At 45.3% G+C, this 17,950-nt stretch overlaps 1 protein-coding gene across 4 annotated transcripts in view; it reads right to left on the reverse strand.

Moving 5' to 3' along the window:
* The window catches only part of PPP2R3C (protein phosphatase 2 regulatory subunit B''gamma), a 51,898-nt gene that overhangs the window by 2,992 nt on the left and 30,956 nt on the right, over positions 1 to 17,950 (reverse strand). For all 4 annotated transcript variants that reach the window (XM_069732241.1, XM_069732237.1, XM_069732247.1 and 1 more), the window contains 4 exons: positions 2,950 to 3,005; positions 2,121 to 2,196; positions 1,711 to 1,847; positions 542 to 679 (listed from right to left, as the gene is read on the reverse strand). In XM_069732241.1, the coding sequence (XP_069588342.1) occupies positions 542 to 679; positions 1,711 to 1,847; positions 2,121 to 2,196; positions 2,950 to 3,005 (407 nt within the window). The remainder of the gene's footprint in view (positions 1 to 541; positions 680 to 1,710; positions 1,848 to 2,120; positions 2,197 to 2,949; positions 3,006 to 17,950) is intronic.

The following is a 17,950-nucleotide window of genomic DNA, read 5'->3' on the forward strand; positions in this document are numbered from 1 at the left end:
ACTAGGACATCAAAGCCCAGCTAGAACCAACATCAAAGCCCAGCTAGAACCAACATCAAAGCCCAATTAGAACAGAGATTAAAGCCTAACTAGGACAAAGCCCAACTAGAACTGAGATCAAAGCCCAATTGGACATCAAAGCCCAGCTAGAACCAACATCAAAGCCCAATTAGAACAGAGATTAAAGCCTAACTAGGACAAAGCCCAACTAGAACTGAGATCAAAGCCCAATTGGACATCAAAGCCCAGCTAGAACCAACATCAAAGCCCAATTAGAACATAGATTAAAGCCTAACTAGGACAAAGCCCAACTAGAACTGAGATCAAAGCCCAATTGGACATCAAAGCCCAGCTAGAACCAACATCAAAGCCCAATTAGAACAGAGATTAAAGCCTAACTAGGACAAAGCCCAACTAGAACTGAGATCAAAGCCCAATTGGACATCAAAGCCCAGCTAGAACCAACATCAAAGCCCAACTAGAAGCGAGATCAAAGGCAATTAGAAGCCAGACCAAAGCCCAACTACAAGAAAGCTCATACCCTGAAGAAGTAGTTCAGAGAAAACACATTCAGGCTGCCTTTGTTTTCAATGTCCAGAAGCTTGAATATATACTGCAGGGCAGCCGGCTCTTTCCTGTTCTCCAGTGCCAAGACAAAATCTAAATAGGTTTTATAATCCTAGAAGGGGGTGAAAACAGAAATATTTATAAGTAATCCCAATTCTCAATCATTACGCGACACCAGTCAATTTACTGGAAGTAAATTTGCAGCATCGAATCCAAAATCAACAATAATCCCATTACTCTTTCTTTGAGCAGTTAATATTAACAACCTCCCAACCAGGATTTTTTTTTAATTTTTCCTGCTTTCATATTTTCCTTCCCTCCTTACTGTTTTTATTGTTTTTGTTTTGTTTTGTTTTTTTGGGGGGGGGGGGGGGAGAGAAGTACCAATCGTTGTGGTGGGCATTATGCAATTTACTGTGTGGGTTAAATAGTCTATATCTTTATAGATGGGACTTTTATAGGCAAAGCATATGTGACTTTATTAAAAAAAAAAGTGAATGTCTATTTTTTATAGAAAAAAAAAAAAGAAGGGAGTGATGATTAGAATTTGTTTTATTTTAATTTTCTTAATGTTTTGTAAAACTTTTTTTAAGCAGTACTTAAATCTGTGATCATCTGGGCTTCATGGCAGCCATGTCGCTTGGGGGTAGATGAGCACCTGGGAAGGCATGCCCCCTAGATTGTGTGCCTTAAAGGGGTCGTCCGGACTTATGTTATGGGTCTGCAGACTTCTGAATTCTCACTTTTTGCATATATGCGGTCACATGCCAACTAGACGTGTGTGGCCACGCTAAATGCAAGTGTATTGAGAGAAGCCAGACAAGTCTAGTCAGTATGTGGCCAGAAGTATGCAAATCGTATCACATTACTGCCCTCTCATGGCGCCGGAGAATCCTCACATAGAATGACGGAAGGCTTGTACCCCTTTAAATGCTACTGTCAGCACCATTTAAAGAGTTTTGTTATGTGCAAATGGCAGCTGTATAATGCAGCCTGTGTTTTCCAAAGATGGTGGGTGGTCAGCTTCTATGCCCACTTCTTATGATTCCACCCACCATGTGATGTACACTTTGGAAAGCAATTAAACTATATATGGGAACCTGGCATGAGCCTCACCGTAGACTGCTAACGTAAGGCACTTACCATCTCACCATCATAGGTCAAGCATTCTTGGAACACCCGATCTAAGAAGACGCTGGTTAAGGTACCAGTTCCATACCGGGACAGCTCTTCTTTGCTTAGCATCCCATTATGGTCCTTATCAAGATTCAGGTACTGACCTAGACAATGGCAGTGGAATGTTAATAAATTGGACAGTTTTCTTTTCTCAGAATCTTAAAAGGCCATTTTTCGATTATATTTTCCACGCAGCTATCCCAGACGGAAAGGTGATCTCGGATCTTATCAGGGCATACACTAAGCAGACTTCTCCAATGCTGTGGAAGCTGTGATGACGGCAGTTTGGTTGCCAGCTACTACAGATCTGCACTTTGGTCACATCTTCATTTTCTCTTTGGATTTTATAAATCACCATTTAAATACATTGAACTTACCATAAACCCTCAGAGCAGAAGGGGCTGAAAACCAGTTTGATTCTTGACTATCTTTAGAAAGTTCTTCATCTCGTAGCTGTAAAAGCAGAATAAGTCACATATTAACTGTGGGGCCTGAAAAAAAACAAAGCAAAAGAGTGAAGAGGTAGGTGTCACAAAGCTGAAAGTGCACATCCACGCTGGCACAAAAAGATGTGGGGGTTTTTGGCAATACGACTGAAAATGGCAAGAGGTACAACAAACAAAGCGCCACTCCAGCGTGTTTTTTTTTTTTTTACAGCTGGAGTGGTGCCACCAATCTAAGTTCCATGTCCCAGTCTCATACTTACCAGCTGCCGTCTTCTCCTGCTCTTGGCGCCACTTCAGCCTGCTGGATCGCTTTAGTGTTTGCTGGGTAATTCAAAAGTCACAACTCAATGTAAGTCTATGAGAAATGGAACAAGGCCAAAACGAGGATCTTATAGACCTACACTGAGAACTTGTGACCGTTACCTCCGACTGACCCCTAACGCAGATCGGGACCAGAGTGGCTCAGGGAGCACCTGAAAACAGCAGCTGGTGTTTTAGTAGGGTCAGGCAGCTTATATTTATGGCATCACTCCAGCACTGAAATAGAGAAAAAATGCTGGAGTGGCGCTTTAACTTTTTTTTTTTTTTTTTAATTAGAGGGGATGAACCACACACAGCATTAAATCCTCTACTTGGTCCCAATGAGTGATTAAAATATAGCATTTTAAATTTTTTTAAGCATTTTTCCACGTTTAGTTTTTGACCTTGTCAGTGCAGAAATAGAAAATGTAATGTAAAAGAAAATACTCATAACACTTACTTCAAGTAAATCATCCAAAAAGCTACAAGCTAAAATATCTTGGATTTTTATCTTTCCTAGAAGAAAAAAAAAAGGAAAGAAAATGAGAAGTGATTATCAAATCAACTATTATAGCTGCTGTGTAAAAGCACATAATTAAAGGGATTGTCTCCATGGAAGCCCCGTCGCAGTTACATGGGCTGTATCTAAGGTACATACACAATTGCTATTGATCCCAAAGAATTACATAAATCTTATAGGTATAGCACCATACACCTAGATAACTGCGCTCAGAGCAATATACTATGTGGGCTGCGCAATATACAATGTGTGCTGCGCAATATACAACGTGTACTGCGTGGGCTGCGCAATGTACTGCATGGGCTGCGCAATATACTACGTGGGCTGCGCAATATACTACGTGGGCTACGCAATATACTACGTGGGCTGCGCAATATACTACGTGGGCTGCGCAATATACTACGTGGGCTGCGCAATATACTACGTGGGCTGCGCAATATACTACGTGGGCTACGCAATATACTACGTGGGCTGCGCAATATACTACGTGGGCTGCGCAATATACTACGTGGGCTGCGCAATATACTACGTGGGCTGCGTGGGCTGCGCAATGTACTGCATGGGCTGCGCAATATACTACGTGGGCTGCGCAATATACTACGTGGGCTACGCAATATACTACGTGGGCTGCGCAATATACTACGTGGGCTGCGCAATATACTACGTGGGCTGCGCAATATACTACGTGGGCTGCGCAATATACTACGTGGGCTGCGCAATATACTACGTGGGCTGCGCAATATACTACGTGGGCTGCGCAATATACTACGTGGGCTGCGCAATATACTACGTGGGCTGCGCAACATACTACGTGGGCTGCGCAATATACTACGTGGGCCTCGCAATATACAACGTGGGCTGCGCAATATACAACGTGTGCTGCGCAATATACAACGTGTACTGCGTGGGCTGCGCAATATACAACGTGGGCTGCGCAATATACTACGTGGGCTGCGCAATATACTACGTGGGCTGCGCAATATACTACGTGGGCTGCGCAATATACTACATGGGCTGCGCAATATACAACGTGGGCTGCGCAATATACAACGTGTGCTGCGCAATATACAACGTGTACTGCATGGGCTGCGCAATATACAACGTGGGCTGCGCAATATACTACGTGGGCTGCGCAATATACTACGTGGGCTGCGCAATATACTACGTGGGCTGCGCAATATACTACGTGGGCTGCACAATATACTACATGGGCTGCGCAATATACTACGTGTACTGCGTGGGCAGCGCAATGTACTGCGTGGGCTGCGCAATGTACTGCGTGGGCTGCGCAATGTACTGCGTGAGCTGCGCAATGTACTGCATGGGCTGTGCTATACACTACGCATACATATTCTAGAATACCCAATGCGTTAGAATTGGGCCACCATCTAATATCTAATATATATATATATATATATATATATATATATATATATATATATATATATATATATATATATATATATATATATATATATATATATATATATATATACCGTTCAAAAGTTTAGGGTTACTTAGAAATGTCCTTATTTTTGAAAGAAAAGAACAGTTTTTTTTTCCCTTGAAGCTAACATTAAATGATTCAGAAATACACTCTATACATTGTGATTATTCTAGCTGCAAACGTCTGGTTTGTAATGCAATATCTTAATAGGTGTATAGAGGCCCATTTCCAACAACCATCACTCCAGTGTTCTTATGGTACTTTGTGTTTGCTAACCGTGTAAGAAGGCTAATGAATGGTTAGAATACCATTGAAAACTCTTGTGCAAGTATGTTAGCACAGCTGAAAACAGTTTGGCTGATTAGAGAACCTACAAACCTGACCTTCCTTTGAGCTAGTTGAGAATCTGGAGCATTACATTTGTTGCTTCCATTGCACTCTCAAAATGGCCAGAAAAAAGAACTTTCATGTGAAAGTCGACAGTCGACGGTGTGTACTACTCCCTTCAGAAGAGTGCACAAACAGGCTCTAACCAGAGTAGAAAGAGAAGTGGGAGGCCCCGCTGCACAACTGAGCAGCAAGACAAGTACATTAGAGTCTGTAGTTTGAGAAATTGACGCCTCACAGGTCCTCAACTGGCAGTTTCATTAAATAGTACACGCCAAACGCCAGTGTCAATGTCTACAGTGAAGAGGAGACTCCGGGACGCTGGCCTTTAGGGCAGGTTGGCAAAGAAAAAGCCATATCTGAGACTGGCTAATAAAAGGAAAAGATTATTATGGCCAAAAGAACACAGACATTAGACAGAGTAAGATTGGAAAAAAGTGTTATGGACAGACAAATCCAAGTCTGAGGTGTTTGGATCACATAGAAGAACCTTTGTGAGACGCAGAACAACTGAAAAGATGCTGGAAGAGTGCCTGACGCCATCTGTCAAGCATGGTGGAGGTAATGTGATGGTGTAGGGTTGCTTTGGTGCTGGTAAAGTGGGAGATTTGTACAAGGTAAAAGGGATATTGAATAAGGAAGGCTATCACTCCATTCTACAACGCCATGCCATACCCTGTGGACAGCGCTGGATTGGAGCCAATTTCATTCAACAGGACAATGACCCAAAGCACACCTCCAAATTATGCAAGAACTATTTAGGGAAGAAGCAGGCAGCTGGTATTATATCTGTAATGGAGTGGTCAGCATAGATTACCTCAGCAAATTACCGTATATACTCGAGTATAAGCTGAGATTTTCTGCCCACTTTTTTGGGCTGAAAGTAACCCTCTCAGCTTATATTCGAGTCATACCCAGGGTCGGCAGGGGAGGGGGAGCAGAGCTGTGTAATAATACTCCCCTGCTCCTGGCGCGGTCCCTGCACGTCTATTCCCCGACGCTGGCAGCTTCGTCCTGTAGCGAGCGGTCACATGGTACCGCTCATTACAGTAATGAATATGGACCCCACCCCACTCCTATAGGGGTTGAGCCGCATATTCATTACTGTAATGAACGGTACCATGTGACCGCTCACTACAGGAAGAAGCTGCCGGCGCCGGAAAACAGACGTGCAGGAACCGCGCCAGGAGCAGGGGAGTAACGGGGGCAGTGCGCGATATTCACCTGCTCCCTGTTCCACCGTCGGCGCTGCTGCGTCTTCCACGTCCTCTTCACTGACGCTCAGGTCAGAGGGAGCGATGACGCGATTAGTGAGCGCTGCCCTCTGCCTGAACAGTCAGTGCAGAGGACAGGGAAGACACAGCAGCGGTCGGTGGTGGAACGGGAAAGGTGAGTATAGCAAGTGCCAGGGGCCTGAGCGACGAGAGGTGAGCATGTGATTTTTTTAATCGCAGCAACAGCATATGGGGCAAATGTCTGTATGGGGCCATGTGCAGCGTTATATGAGGCAAATATCTGTATGGAACATCTTATGGGGCCATGTGCAGCATTATATGGGGCAAATATCTGTATGGAGCATCTTATGGGGCCATGTGCAGCATTATATGGGGCAAATATCTGTATGGGGCCATGTGCAGCATTATATGGGGCAATTGTCTGTATGGAGCATCTTATGGGGCCATGTGCAGCATTATATGGGGCAAATATCTGTATGGAGCATCTTATGGGGCCATGTGCAGCATTATATGGGGCAAATATCTGTATGGGGCCATGTGCAGCATTATATGGGGCAATTGTCTGTATGGAGCATCTTATGGGGCCATGTGCAGCATTATATGGGGCAAATATCTATGGAGCATCTCATGGGTCATCCAAGAGAGGCCTGGATGTCTTCCTGGAGCAGAACAATATTGTATCATACAATTATTAGGTTCTGTAGAAGGACGTAGATCTGGGGATTTATTATGATGGAATATAGGCTGAACTGGATGGACAAATGTCTTTTTTCGGCCTTACTGACTATGTTACTATGGGTCCATAATCAGCATTTGTGCAGCATTGTATGAGGCAAATGTCTGTATGGAGCATCTTATGGGGTCATGATCAACATTTGTGCAGCATTATATGGGGCATATTTTAATATGGAGCATCTTATGGAGCCCATCATAAACTGTATGGAGCATTATATGGGGCGTATTTTGTATGGAGCATCTTATGGGGCCCATCTTGAACTGCATGGAGCATTATATGGGGTTCCTGATTCAATATGGTTATTCAAAAACACTTAACCTACTGATGTCTCAATTAACTTTACTTTTATTGGTATCTATTTTTATTTTTGAAATTTACCAGTAGCTGCTGCATTTTCCACCCTAGACTTATACTCGAGTTATTAAGTTTTCCCAGTTTTTTGTGGCAAAATTAGGGGTCGGCTTATACTCGAGTATATACGGTAACTGCTAGACTGCTAAAGGTCTGCAATGCTGTAATTGCTGCAAAGGGAGCATTCTTTGACAAAAGCAGAGTTTGAAGGAGAAAATTATTATTTCAAATAAAAATCTTTTTTTCAAACCTTGTCAATGTCTGGACTAGATTTTCAAATAATTTGGCAACTCATTAATTAAAGTATGAGTTATCATGGAAAATTGTCTGGGTGACCCTAAACTTTTGAAGTCAGTCTGTCTGTCTGTCTGTCTGTCTGTCTATCTATCTATCTATCCATCTATCCTAGATGGTGGCCCGATTCTAATGCATCGGGTATTCTAGAATATGCATGTCCACGTAGTATATTGCACAGCCCACGTAGTATATTGCCCAGCCACGTAGTATATTGCCCAGCCACGTAGTATATTGCCCAGTCACGTAGTATATTGCCCAACTACGTAGTATATTGCCCAGCCACGAAGTATATTGCCCAGCCACGTAGTATACAGCACAGCCACATAGTATACTGCCCAGTCACGTAGTATATTGGCCAGTCACGTAGTATATTGCCCAGACACGTATGTAACAGGTTAAAAAAAAGAGATAAAATAAAAAATAAACATATACTCACCTTCCGAGGGAGCCCTTGTAGTCCTGTCGCATGTGTGCGGTGCAGGCGGCAGCTTCCGGTCCCAGGGTTGGATGAGCGCAGGACCTGCGATGACGTCGTGGTCACACGACGGTGACGTCATGGAAGGTCCTTCTCGCATACCATCCTTGGCCCCGAAACCTGCCGCTTGTACTGCCGAGGAGAGGACGCGACGGCGGAGGGTGAGAATAACCTTTTTTTTTTTTAATTATTATTATTTGTAACATTAGATCTTTTTACTATTGATGCCGCATACGCATCATCAATAGTAAAAAGTTGGTCACACAGGGTTAATAGCTGCGTTAATGGTGTGCGTTACACCGCGGTCCATTTACACTGGCATTAATCCTGTGTGAGGGCTGACTGGAGGGGAGTACGGAGCAGGCACTGACTGTGGGGAGGAAGGAGCGGCCATTTTTCCGCCAGACTGTGCCGGTCGCTGATTGGTCGTGGCTGTTTTGCTGCAACCAATCAGCGACTTGGATTTCCATGACAGACAGAGGCCGCGACCAATGAATATCCGTGACAGAAAGACAGACAGACGGAAGTGACCCTTAGACAATTATATATATTGTAGGGATTTCACTCACTCAGGTGCGACGGCTGACACTCAGGAGGCACGTTCCTTTAAAAGTTAACAGGGTTTATTGCTTCATAAACCACATGGCAAAATAACAGAAAGCAAATAGCCTTTGGCTCAGGGAAAGAAAAGCAAGTGTCCAGTCCTTCAGGCTCAGTCCTGGAGCCTTAACACACTCAGGAGGGTTTCACCTCCACACATATCTGCTGTGTAAAGCATTAGCCTGTCTTATATAGAGCTAACCACACCCAGGAACCCATCACATGATTAGACATGTGGTCTGACATCACCACAGGTCCTGAAACACATATATATACATGGTTATGTGAAATAAAGAAAACACTCTGGGCTACATCACAGCGACAAGCCACCTATGTGACACATACCTCCCGTCGACTACACACACTTTAGCCATGCTACATACCTCCCTCCTCTGCCTAAAGCCGTGGGGCTTGGCACTTTCCCCCACTAAACAAGGGATTCTTGATAGGGCATCAGCATTACCGTGCAGCTTTCCGGCCCTATGTTCCACATGGAAACTGAATTCCTGCAGGGCTAAGAACCAACGGGTGACCCTAGCATTTCTACCTTTTGTTTCCCTCATCCACTTAAGTGGGGCATGGTCGGATATTAGTCTGAATTTATGTCCCAGCAGATAGTACCGTAACGTGTCCACTGCACACTTTATGGCCAAAGACTCTTTTTCTACGACTGAGTAGTTCTTCTCAGATGAAGACAGCTTTCTACTCAGATAGAGAATAGGATGCTCCTCCCCATGTAGCTCCAGGGAAAGGACTGCTCCTACCCCAACATCTGAGGCATCTGTCTGAAGAATAAATTCTTTTCTTGAAATCTGGGGCCATCAGAACGGGTTGCTTACATAGAGCTCCTTTCAATTCTTGGAAGGCTGACTGTCTCTTCAGACCATTTAACCATCACTGATTTTGTCCTCTTTAGCAGATCGGTCAGAGGCGCAGCCACTGTGGCGAAGTTCGGGATGAACCTCCTGTAATATCCCACGATCCCCAGAAAGACTTTAACTTGCTTTTTGGAGAGTGGTTTTGGCTATGTTTGGATTGCCTCTACTTTCCTGATTTGAGGCTTTATTTCTCCACGACCCACTATATAGCCTAGGTACTTGGCTTCTTCCTTACCCAAGGCACATTTCTTCGGGTTTATTGTAAACCCCGCCTCTCTTAGAGCATCAAACACCGCTTGGACTTTTTCCAGATGACTCTCCCAGTCCAGGCTAAAGATGACGCTATCATCCAGGTACGCAGCAGCGTATGGCTTATGGGGTGCAAGGACTCTATCCATAGCCCTCTGGAAGGTCGCCGGAGCTCCCTGTAGGCCAAACGGCATCCGGACATACTGGAAGCATACATCTGGTGTAGAAAACGCCGTCTTCTCCTTGGCTTCCTGTGCCATGGGGATCTGCCAATACCCCTTCGTCAAATCCAAGGTGGTTATATATCTGGCGTGCCCAAGCCTTTCGATGAGCTCATCAACGCGGGGCATGGGATAAGCGTCGAACTTGGAGACCTCATTCAACTTCTGATAGTTGTTGCAAAACCTCCACTCTCCATCAGGTTTTGGGACCAGGACAATTGGACTCGACCAACCGCTCTTAGATTCCTCAATGACTCCAAGCTTTAACATACGCTCCACCTTCTTGGAGATTACTTCTCGACGAGCCTCAGGAATACAATAGGGCTTCACGTTCACCCACACATGTGGCTCTGTTAGGACCTCGTGCTCTATGACCTTCGTGTATCCTGGCAACTCTGAAAACAGGTCCCTGTTTTTCTGGAGAAACTCCCGGCCCTGCTGTTTCTGAGTCTTCGCTATAGTAACCGCTCCAACCTCACCTTCTGGGTTGCTTAACAAAGATGGAGTTACTGCCGGCTCTCCATCTTGCCATGGCTTGATGAGGTTGACATGGTAAACTTGGAATGGTTTCCGTCTTCCTGGTTGGTGAATTTTATAATTTACCTCACCACGTTTCTCGACGACCTCATATGGCCCTTGCCATTTGGCCAAGAACTTGCTTTCCAGCGTCGGAACTAACACAAGAACTCGGTTTCCCGGATTGAACTGCCTAACTCTTGCAGACCGGTTGTAGACCCTGGCCTGAGCTTCTTGTGCCTGGAGGTGTTCTTTCACGATAGGCATCACCTTTGCAATCCTCTGCTGCATCAGGGCCACAATGACGCTTCTGTGGGGCGTGACTTCAGCTTCCCAGGTTTCCTTGGCTATATCCAGGAGTCCTCGCGGATGTCGGCCATATAGAAGCTCAAACGGTGAGAAGCCTGTGGAGGCCTGTGGAACTTCACGAATGGAAAACATCAGATATGGTAAGAGACAATCCCAATCTCTACCGTGCTTTTCTCAGCATGCTCTTCAGTGTCTTGTTAAATCTCTCAACAAGGCCATCTGACTGGGGATGGTACACCGAGGTCCTCAACTGGGAAATTTTCAGGACTTTGCATAACTCCCTCATCACCTTGCTCATGAAAGGTGTCCCCTGGTCAGTCAGAATCTCCTTCGGCAGACCTGTCCGGGAAAACACATGGACCAACTCGCGGGCTATACTCTTCGAGGAAGAATTTCTTAAGGGAATTGCCTCAGGATAGCGTGTGGCATAGTCCAGGATGACTAATATATACTGATGGCCCCGGGCTGATTTAACTAAGGGACCGACCAAGTCCATGGCAATTCTCTCGAACGGCACCTCAATAATGGGCAATGGCACAAGGGGGCTCCGTAAATGAGGAGTGGGAGCAGTTAGCTGACATGTAGGGCAGGACCTGCAATAGTTCACTATTTCCCGGTGACACCCAGGCCAATAGAACCTCTGCACAACCCGTTCCTGCGTTTTTTCCACCCCTAGGTGTCCACCCAAGATGTGTGAATGGGCTATGTCCAACACCTTCCGTCTATATGGACCCAGCACTACCAACTGCTCTACCAACTCCTCCCTTATTTTCGTGACCCGGTACAACAACTCCCCACTCATCAGAAAATGGGGAAATCTTGTGTCTGCCCCCGGCTCCTGTACCACCCCGTTAAGAACTGTGACATTATTAAAGGCTTCCCTCAGAGTGGGGTCCCTATGTTGGGCAGTCCCAAAATTTCCCCGGTTACCTCTAACTCCAGAATGTCAGATGCAGGGGACACTTCCTCCTCATCCCCAACCAGAACACAAAAAGGAAACCTGTCTGCCTCTGGGTGTGGCGACACCCTTCCAGGGTTCATTGGTTCCCTACTCTTGCTAGGGAGCTCAGAACCTTTTCCCCACAAATCCCAAAACAAACAGAAATCCCGGCCAATAATTATAGGGTGCAACAAGTCCCGAACGACGCCGACTATATGGGACTCAGTGCCACATGCCGTTTCAATGTCCACCCTGGCCATAGGGTAGTCCTTTGCATCACCATGTATGCACCGCACTCCGACCTTCTTTCCCGGGAGCAGGAGGAGAGGAAAGGTGGCCCTCACCTAGGTCACTAAGCTCCCCGAGTCTAACAGCGTCGTTATCGCTCGACCGTTCACCTTTTCGGGACACGCTTGAGGTCCCTCGTTGGGCGGAGAGTTCACATTGCAGGCTGGATACGCATAGTATGAACTACGGCGTCCCATGCTGCAGTCCATCTGCTGAGTGGTCTGGGAACAAAGGGCAGCTATATGTCCTGGCTTGTGGCACCTCCAGCAAATAATACCACCCGTAGGGACCTTGGGCACCACCTCCCCCACCCTTTGTGACCTTGGACGCCCCACCCCTTTTTGGGACTCAACTCTTTTCTGGGACCCCCAGTACGGCATGGGCTGCCTCCTGAAGGAGCCTTCCAACCCTTGGTATCTCTCAACCAGTCCGATCAGCTCGTCGGCATTCTGGGGATCACCCTGGGCAACCCAAGACTGTATAGGCCTCGGGAGGGAATGGACAAACTGATCCATCATCACCCGTTCTACCATCTGTGCAGGTGTAGATGACTCTGGCTGCAGCCATTTCTGGACCAGGTGCAACGGATCAAACATTTGGGAGCGAGGTGGTTTGTCCCGGTGATAGGCCCAGCAGTGAATTCGCTGTGCCCTGACAGTCAGTGTCACCCCCAACCGTGCGAGAATCTCGGCTTTCAATTTGTGATACTCCTTGGCATCCTGCAAGGTCAAGTCATAGTACGCCTTCTGGGGTTCTCCCGTCAGGTATGGCGCCAGTACCTCTGCCCACTGCTCTGGCGGAAGTTTTCCCTCTCAGCGACCCTCTCAAATACCGTCAGGAAGGCCTCAACATCATCCTCGGGGGTCATTTTCTGCAATGCGCGTCTTACCGTCTTCCGGACGTGGGTGTCATCAGCCAGACCTGGGGTTGGGGTGCTCATCTTGCCTTGGATGGCGGTTACCAGAAGCTGCATCTGCTGCTGTGACTGCAACTGGACCAAGTGTTTCAGTAGGACCTCCTTTTTCCCCGGCAATGCTTGCTGGCTTGCAACAGCCTTGACCCAGGACATTAAATAATAGACTTACGTCTCTGCTGGGAACGCTGCCCGCACGTCTACCACCAATTGTAGGGATTTCACTCACTCAGGTGCGACGGCTGACACTCAGGAGGTACATTCCTTTAAAAGTTCACAGGGTTTATTGCTTCATAAACCACATGGCAAAATAACAGAAAGCAAATAGCCTTTGGCTCAGGGAAAGAAAAGCAAGTGTCCAGTCCTTCAGGCTCAATCCTGGAGCCTTAACACACTCAGGAGGGTTTCACCTCCACACATATCTGATGTGTAAAGCATTAGCCTGTCTTATATAGAGCTAACCACACCCAGGAACCATCACATGATTAGACATGTGGTCTGACATCACCACAGGTCCTGAAACACATATATATATATACATGGTTATGTGAAATAAAGAAAGCACTCTGGGCTACATCACAGCGACAAGCCACCTGTGTGACACATACCTCCTGTCGACTACACACCCTTTAGCCATGCTACTATATATATATATGTTACAGACCAAAAAGTTTGGACACACCTTCTCATCTAAAGATTTTTCTGTGTTTTCATGACTATGAAAATTGTACATTCGCACTAAAGGCATCAAAACTATGAATTAACACATGTGGAATTATATACTTAACAAAAAAGTGTGAAACAACTGAAATTATGTCTTATATTCTAGGTTCTTCAAAGTAGCCACCTTTTGCTTTCATGGCTGCTTTGCACACTCTTGGCATTCTCTTGATCAGCTTCAAGAGGTAGTCACCGGGAATGGTTTTCACTTCACAGGTGTGCCCTGTCAGTTTTAATAAGTGGGATTTCTTGCCTTATAAATGGTGTTGGGACCATCAGTTGTGTTGTGCATAAGTCTGGTGGATACACAGCTGATAGTCCTACTGAATAGACAGTTAGAATTTGTATTATGGCAAGAAAAAAGCAGCTAAGTAAAGAAAAACGAATGGCCATCATTACTTTAACCCCTTCATGACCCAGCCTATTTTGACCTTAAAGACCTTGCCGTTTTTTGCAATTCTGACCAGTGTCCCTTTATGAGGTAATAACTCAGGAACGCTTCAACGGATCCTAGCGGTTCTGAGATTGTTTTTTGTGACATATTGGGCTTCATGTTAGTGGTAAATTTAGGTCAATAAATTATGCGTTTATTTGTGATAAAAACGGAAATTTGGCGAAAATTTTGAAAATTTTGCAATTTTCACATTTTGAATTTTTATTCTGTTAAACCAGAGAGTTATGTGACACAAAATAGTTAATAAATAACATTTCCCACATGTATACTTTACATCAGCACAATTTTGGAAACAAATTTTTTTTTTGCTAGGAAGTTATAAGGGTTAAAATTTGACCAGCGATTTCTCATTTTTACAACGAAATTTACAAAACCATTTTTTTTAGGGACCACCTCACATTTGAAGTCAGTTTGAGGGGTCTATATAACTGAAAATACCCAAAAGTGACACCATTCTAAAAACTGCACCCCTCAAGGTACTCAAAACCACATTCAAGAAGTTTATTAACCCTTCAGGTGCTTCACAGCAGCAGAAGCAACATGGAAGGAAAAAATGAACATTTAACTTTTTAGTCACAAAAATTATCTTTTAGCAACAATTTTTTTATTTTCCCAATGGTAAAAGGAGAAACTGAACCACGAAAGTTGTTGTACAATTTGTCCTGAGTACGCTGATACCTCATATGTGGGGGTAAACCACTGTTTGGGCGCACGGCAGGGCTTGGAAGGGAAGGAGCGCCATTTGACTTTTTGAATCAAAAATTGGCTCCACTCTTTAGCGGACACCATGTCACGTTTGGAGAGCCCCGGTGTCCCTAAAAATTGGAGCTCCCCCACAAGTGACCCCATTTTGGAAAATAGACGCCCCAAGGAACTTATCTAGATGCATAGTGAGCACTTTGAACCCCCAGGTGCTTCACAAATTGATCCGTAAAAATGAAAAAGTACTTTTTTTTCACAAAAAAATTCTTTTCGCCTCAATTTTTCATTTTCACATGGGCAATAGGATAAAATGGATCATAAAATTTGTTGGGCAATTTCTCCCGAGTACGCCGATACCTCATATGTGGGGGTAAACCACTGTTTGGGCACACGGCAGGGCTCGGAAGGGAAGGCGCACCATTTGACTTTTTGAATGGAAAATTAGCTCCAATTGTTAGTGGACACCATGTCGCGTTTGGAGAGCCCCTGTGTGCCTAAACATTGGAGCTCCCCCACAAGTGACCCCATTTTGGAAACTAGACCCCCCAAGGAACTTATCTAGATGCATATTGAGCACTTTAAACCCCCAGGTGCTTCACAGAAGTTTATAACGCAGAGCCATGAAAATAAAAAATAATTTTTCTTTCCTCAAAAATGATTTTTTAGCCTGGAATTTCCTATTTTGCCAAGGGTAATAGGAGAAATTGGACCCCAAATTGTGTTGTCCAGTTTGTCCTGAGTACGCTGATACCCCATATGTGGGGGTAAACCACTGTTTGGGCGCACGGCAGGGCTCGGAAGGGAAGGCACGCCATTTGGCTTTTTAAATGGAAAATTAGCTCCAATCATTAGCGGACACCATGTCACGTTTGGAGAGCCCCTGTGTGCCTAAACATTGGAGATCCCCCACAAATGACCCCATTTTGGAAACTAGACCCCCAAAGGAACTAATCTAGATGTGTGGTGAGGACTTTGAACCCCCAAGTGCTTCACAGAAGTTTATAACGCAGAGCCATGAAAATAAAAAAAAAAATTATTTTCTCAAAAATGATCTTTTAGCCTGCAATTTTTTATTTTCCCATGGGTAACAGGAGAAATTTGACCCCAAAAGTTGTTGTCCAGTTTCTCCTGAGTACGTCGATACCCCATATGTGGGGGTAAACCACTGTTTGGGCACATGCCGGGGCTCGGAAGTGAAGTAGTGACGTTTTGAAATGCAGACTTTGATGGAATGCTCTGTGGGCGTCACGTTGCGTTTGCAGAGCCCCTGGTGTGCCTAAACAGTAGAAACCCCCCACAAGTGACCCCATTTTGGAAACTAGACCCCGAAAGGAACTTATCTAGATGTGTAGTGAGCACTTTGAACCCCCAAGTGCTTCATAGAAGTTTATAATGCAGAGCCGTGAAAATAATAAATACGTTTTCTTTCCTCAAAAATAATTATTTAGCCCAGAATTTTTTATTTTCCCAAGGGTTACAGGAGAAATTAAACCCCAAAAGTTGTTGTCCAGTTTCTCCTGAGTATGCTGATACCCCATATGTGGGGGTCAACCACTGGGCACACGTCGGGGCTCAGAAGGGAAGTAGTGACTTTTGAAATGCAGACTTTGATGGAATGGTCTGAGGGCGTCACGTTGCGTTTGCAGAGCCCCTGGTGTGCCTAAACAGTAGAAACCCCCCACAAGTGACCCCATTTTAGAAACTAGACCCCCAAGGAACTTATCTAGATATGTGGTGAGCACTTTGAACCCCCAAGTGCTTCACAGACGTTTACAACGCAGAGTCGTGAAAATAAAAAATCATTTTTCTTTCCTCAAAAATGATGTTTTAGCAAGCATTTTTTTATTTTCACAAGGGTAACAGGAGAAATTGGACCCCAGTAATTGTTGCGCAGTTTATCCTGAGTATGCTGGAACCCCATATGTGGGGGTAAACCACTGTTTGGGTACACGTCGGGGCTCGGAATTGAGGGAGCACCATTTGACTTTTTGAATACGAGATTGGCTGGAATCAATGGTGGTGCCATGTTGCGTTTGGAGACCCCTGATGTGCCTAAACAGTGGAAACCCCTCAATTCTAACTCCAACACACCCCTAACCCTTATCCCAACTGTAGCCGTAACCCTAATCACAACCCTAACCCCAACACACCCCTAACCACAACCCTAACCCCAACACACCCCTAACCACAACCCTAACCCCAACACACCCCTAACCCTAACCACAACCCTAATTCCAACCCTAACCCTAAGGCTATGTGCCCACGTTGCGGATTCGTGTGAGATTTTTCAGCATCATTTTTGAAAAATCCGCGGGTAAAAGGCACTGCGTTTTACCTGCGGATTTACCGCGGATTTCCAGTGTTTTTTGTGCGGATTTCACCTGCGGATTCCTATTGAGGAACAGGTGTAAAACGCTGCGGAATCCGCACAAAGAATTGACATGCTGCGGAAAATACAACGCAGCGTTTCAGCGCGGTATTTTCCGTACCATGGGCACAGCGGATTTGGTTTTCCATAGGTTTACATGGTACTGTAAACCTGATGGAAAACTGCTACGAATCCGCAGCCAAATCCGCACCGTGTGACCTAAAGGTATGTGCACACGCTGCGGAAAACGCTGCGGATCCGCAGCAGTTTCCCATGAGTTTACAGTTCAATGTAAACCTATGGGAAACAAAAATCGCTGTACACATGCTGCGGAAAAACTGCACGGAAACGCAGGGCTTTACATTCCGCAGCATGTCACTTCTTTCTGCGGATTCCGCAGCGGTTTTACAACTGCTCAAACAGAAAATCGCAGTTGTAAAACCGCAGTGAAATGCGCAGAAAAAACGCGGTAAATCCGCCATAAATCCGCAGCGGTTTAGCACTGCGGATTTATCAAATCCGCAGCGGAAAAATCCGCAGAGGACCAGAATACATGTGCACATACCGAAACCCTAACCCTAGCCCTAACCCTATTCTAACATTAGTGGGAAAAAAAAACAAAACTTTATTTTTTTATTGTCCCTACCTATGGGGGTGACAAAGGGGGGGGGGGGGGGTCATTTATCATTTTTTTTTATTTTGATCACTGAGATATAATCTATCTCAGTGATCAAAATGCACTTTGGAACGAATCTGCCGGCCGGCAGATTCGGCGGGCGCACTGCGCATGCGCCCGCCATTTTGGAAGATGGCGGCGCCCAGGGAGAAGACGGACGGACCCCGGCAGGATCGGTA

Source organism: Ranitomeya imitator, chromosome 1, assembly GCF_032444005.1.
Source record: "Ranitomeya imitator isolate aRanImi1 chromosome 1, aRanImi1.pri, whole genome shotgun sequence".
NCBI lineage: Eukaryota > Metazoa > Chordata > Amphibia > Anura > Dendrobatidae > Ranitomeya > Ranitomeya imitator.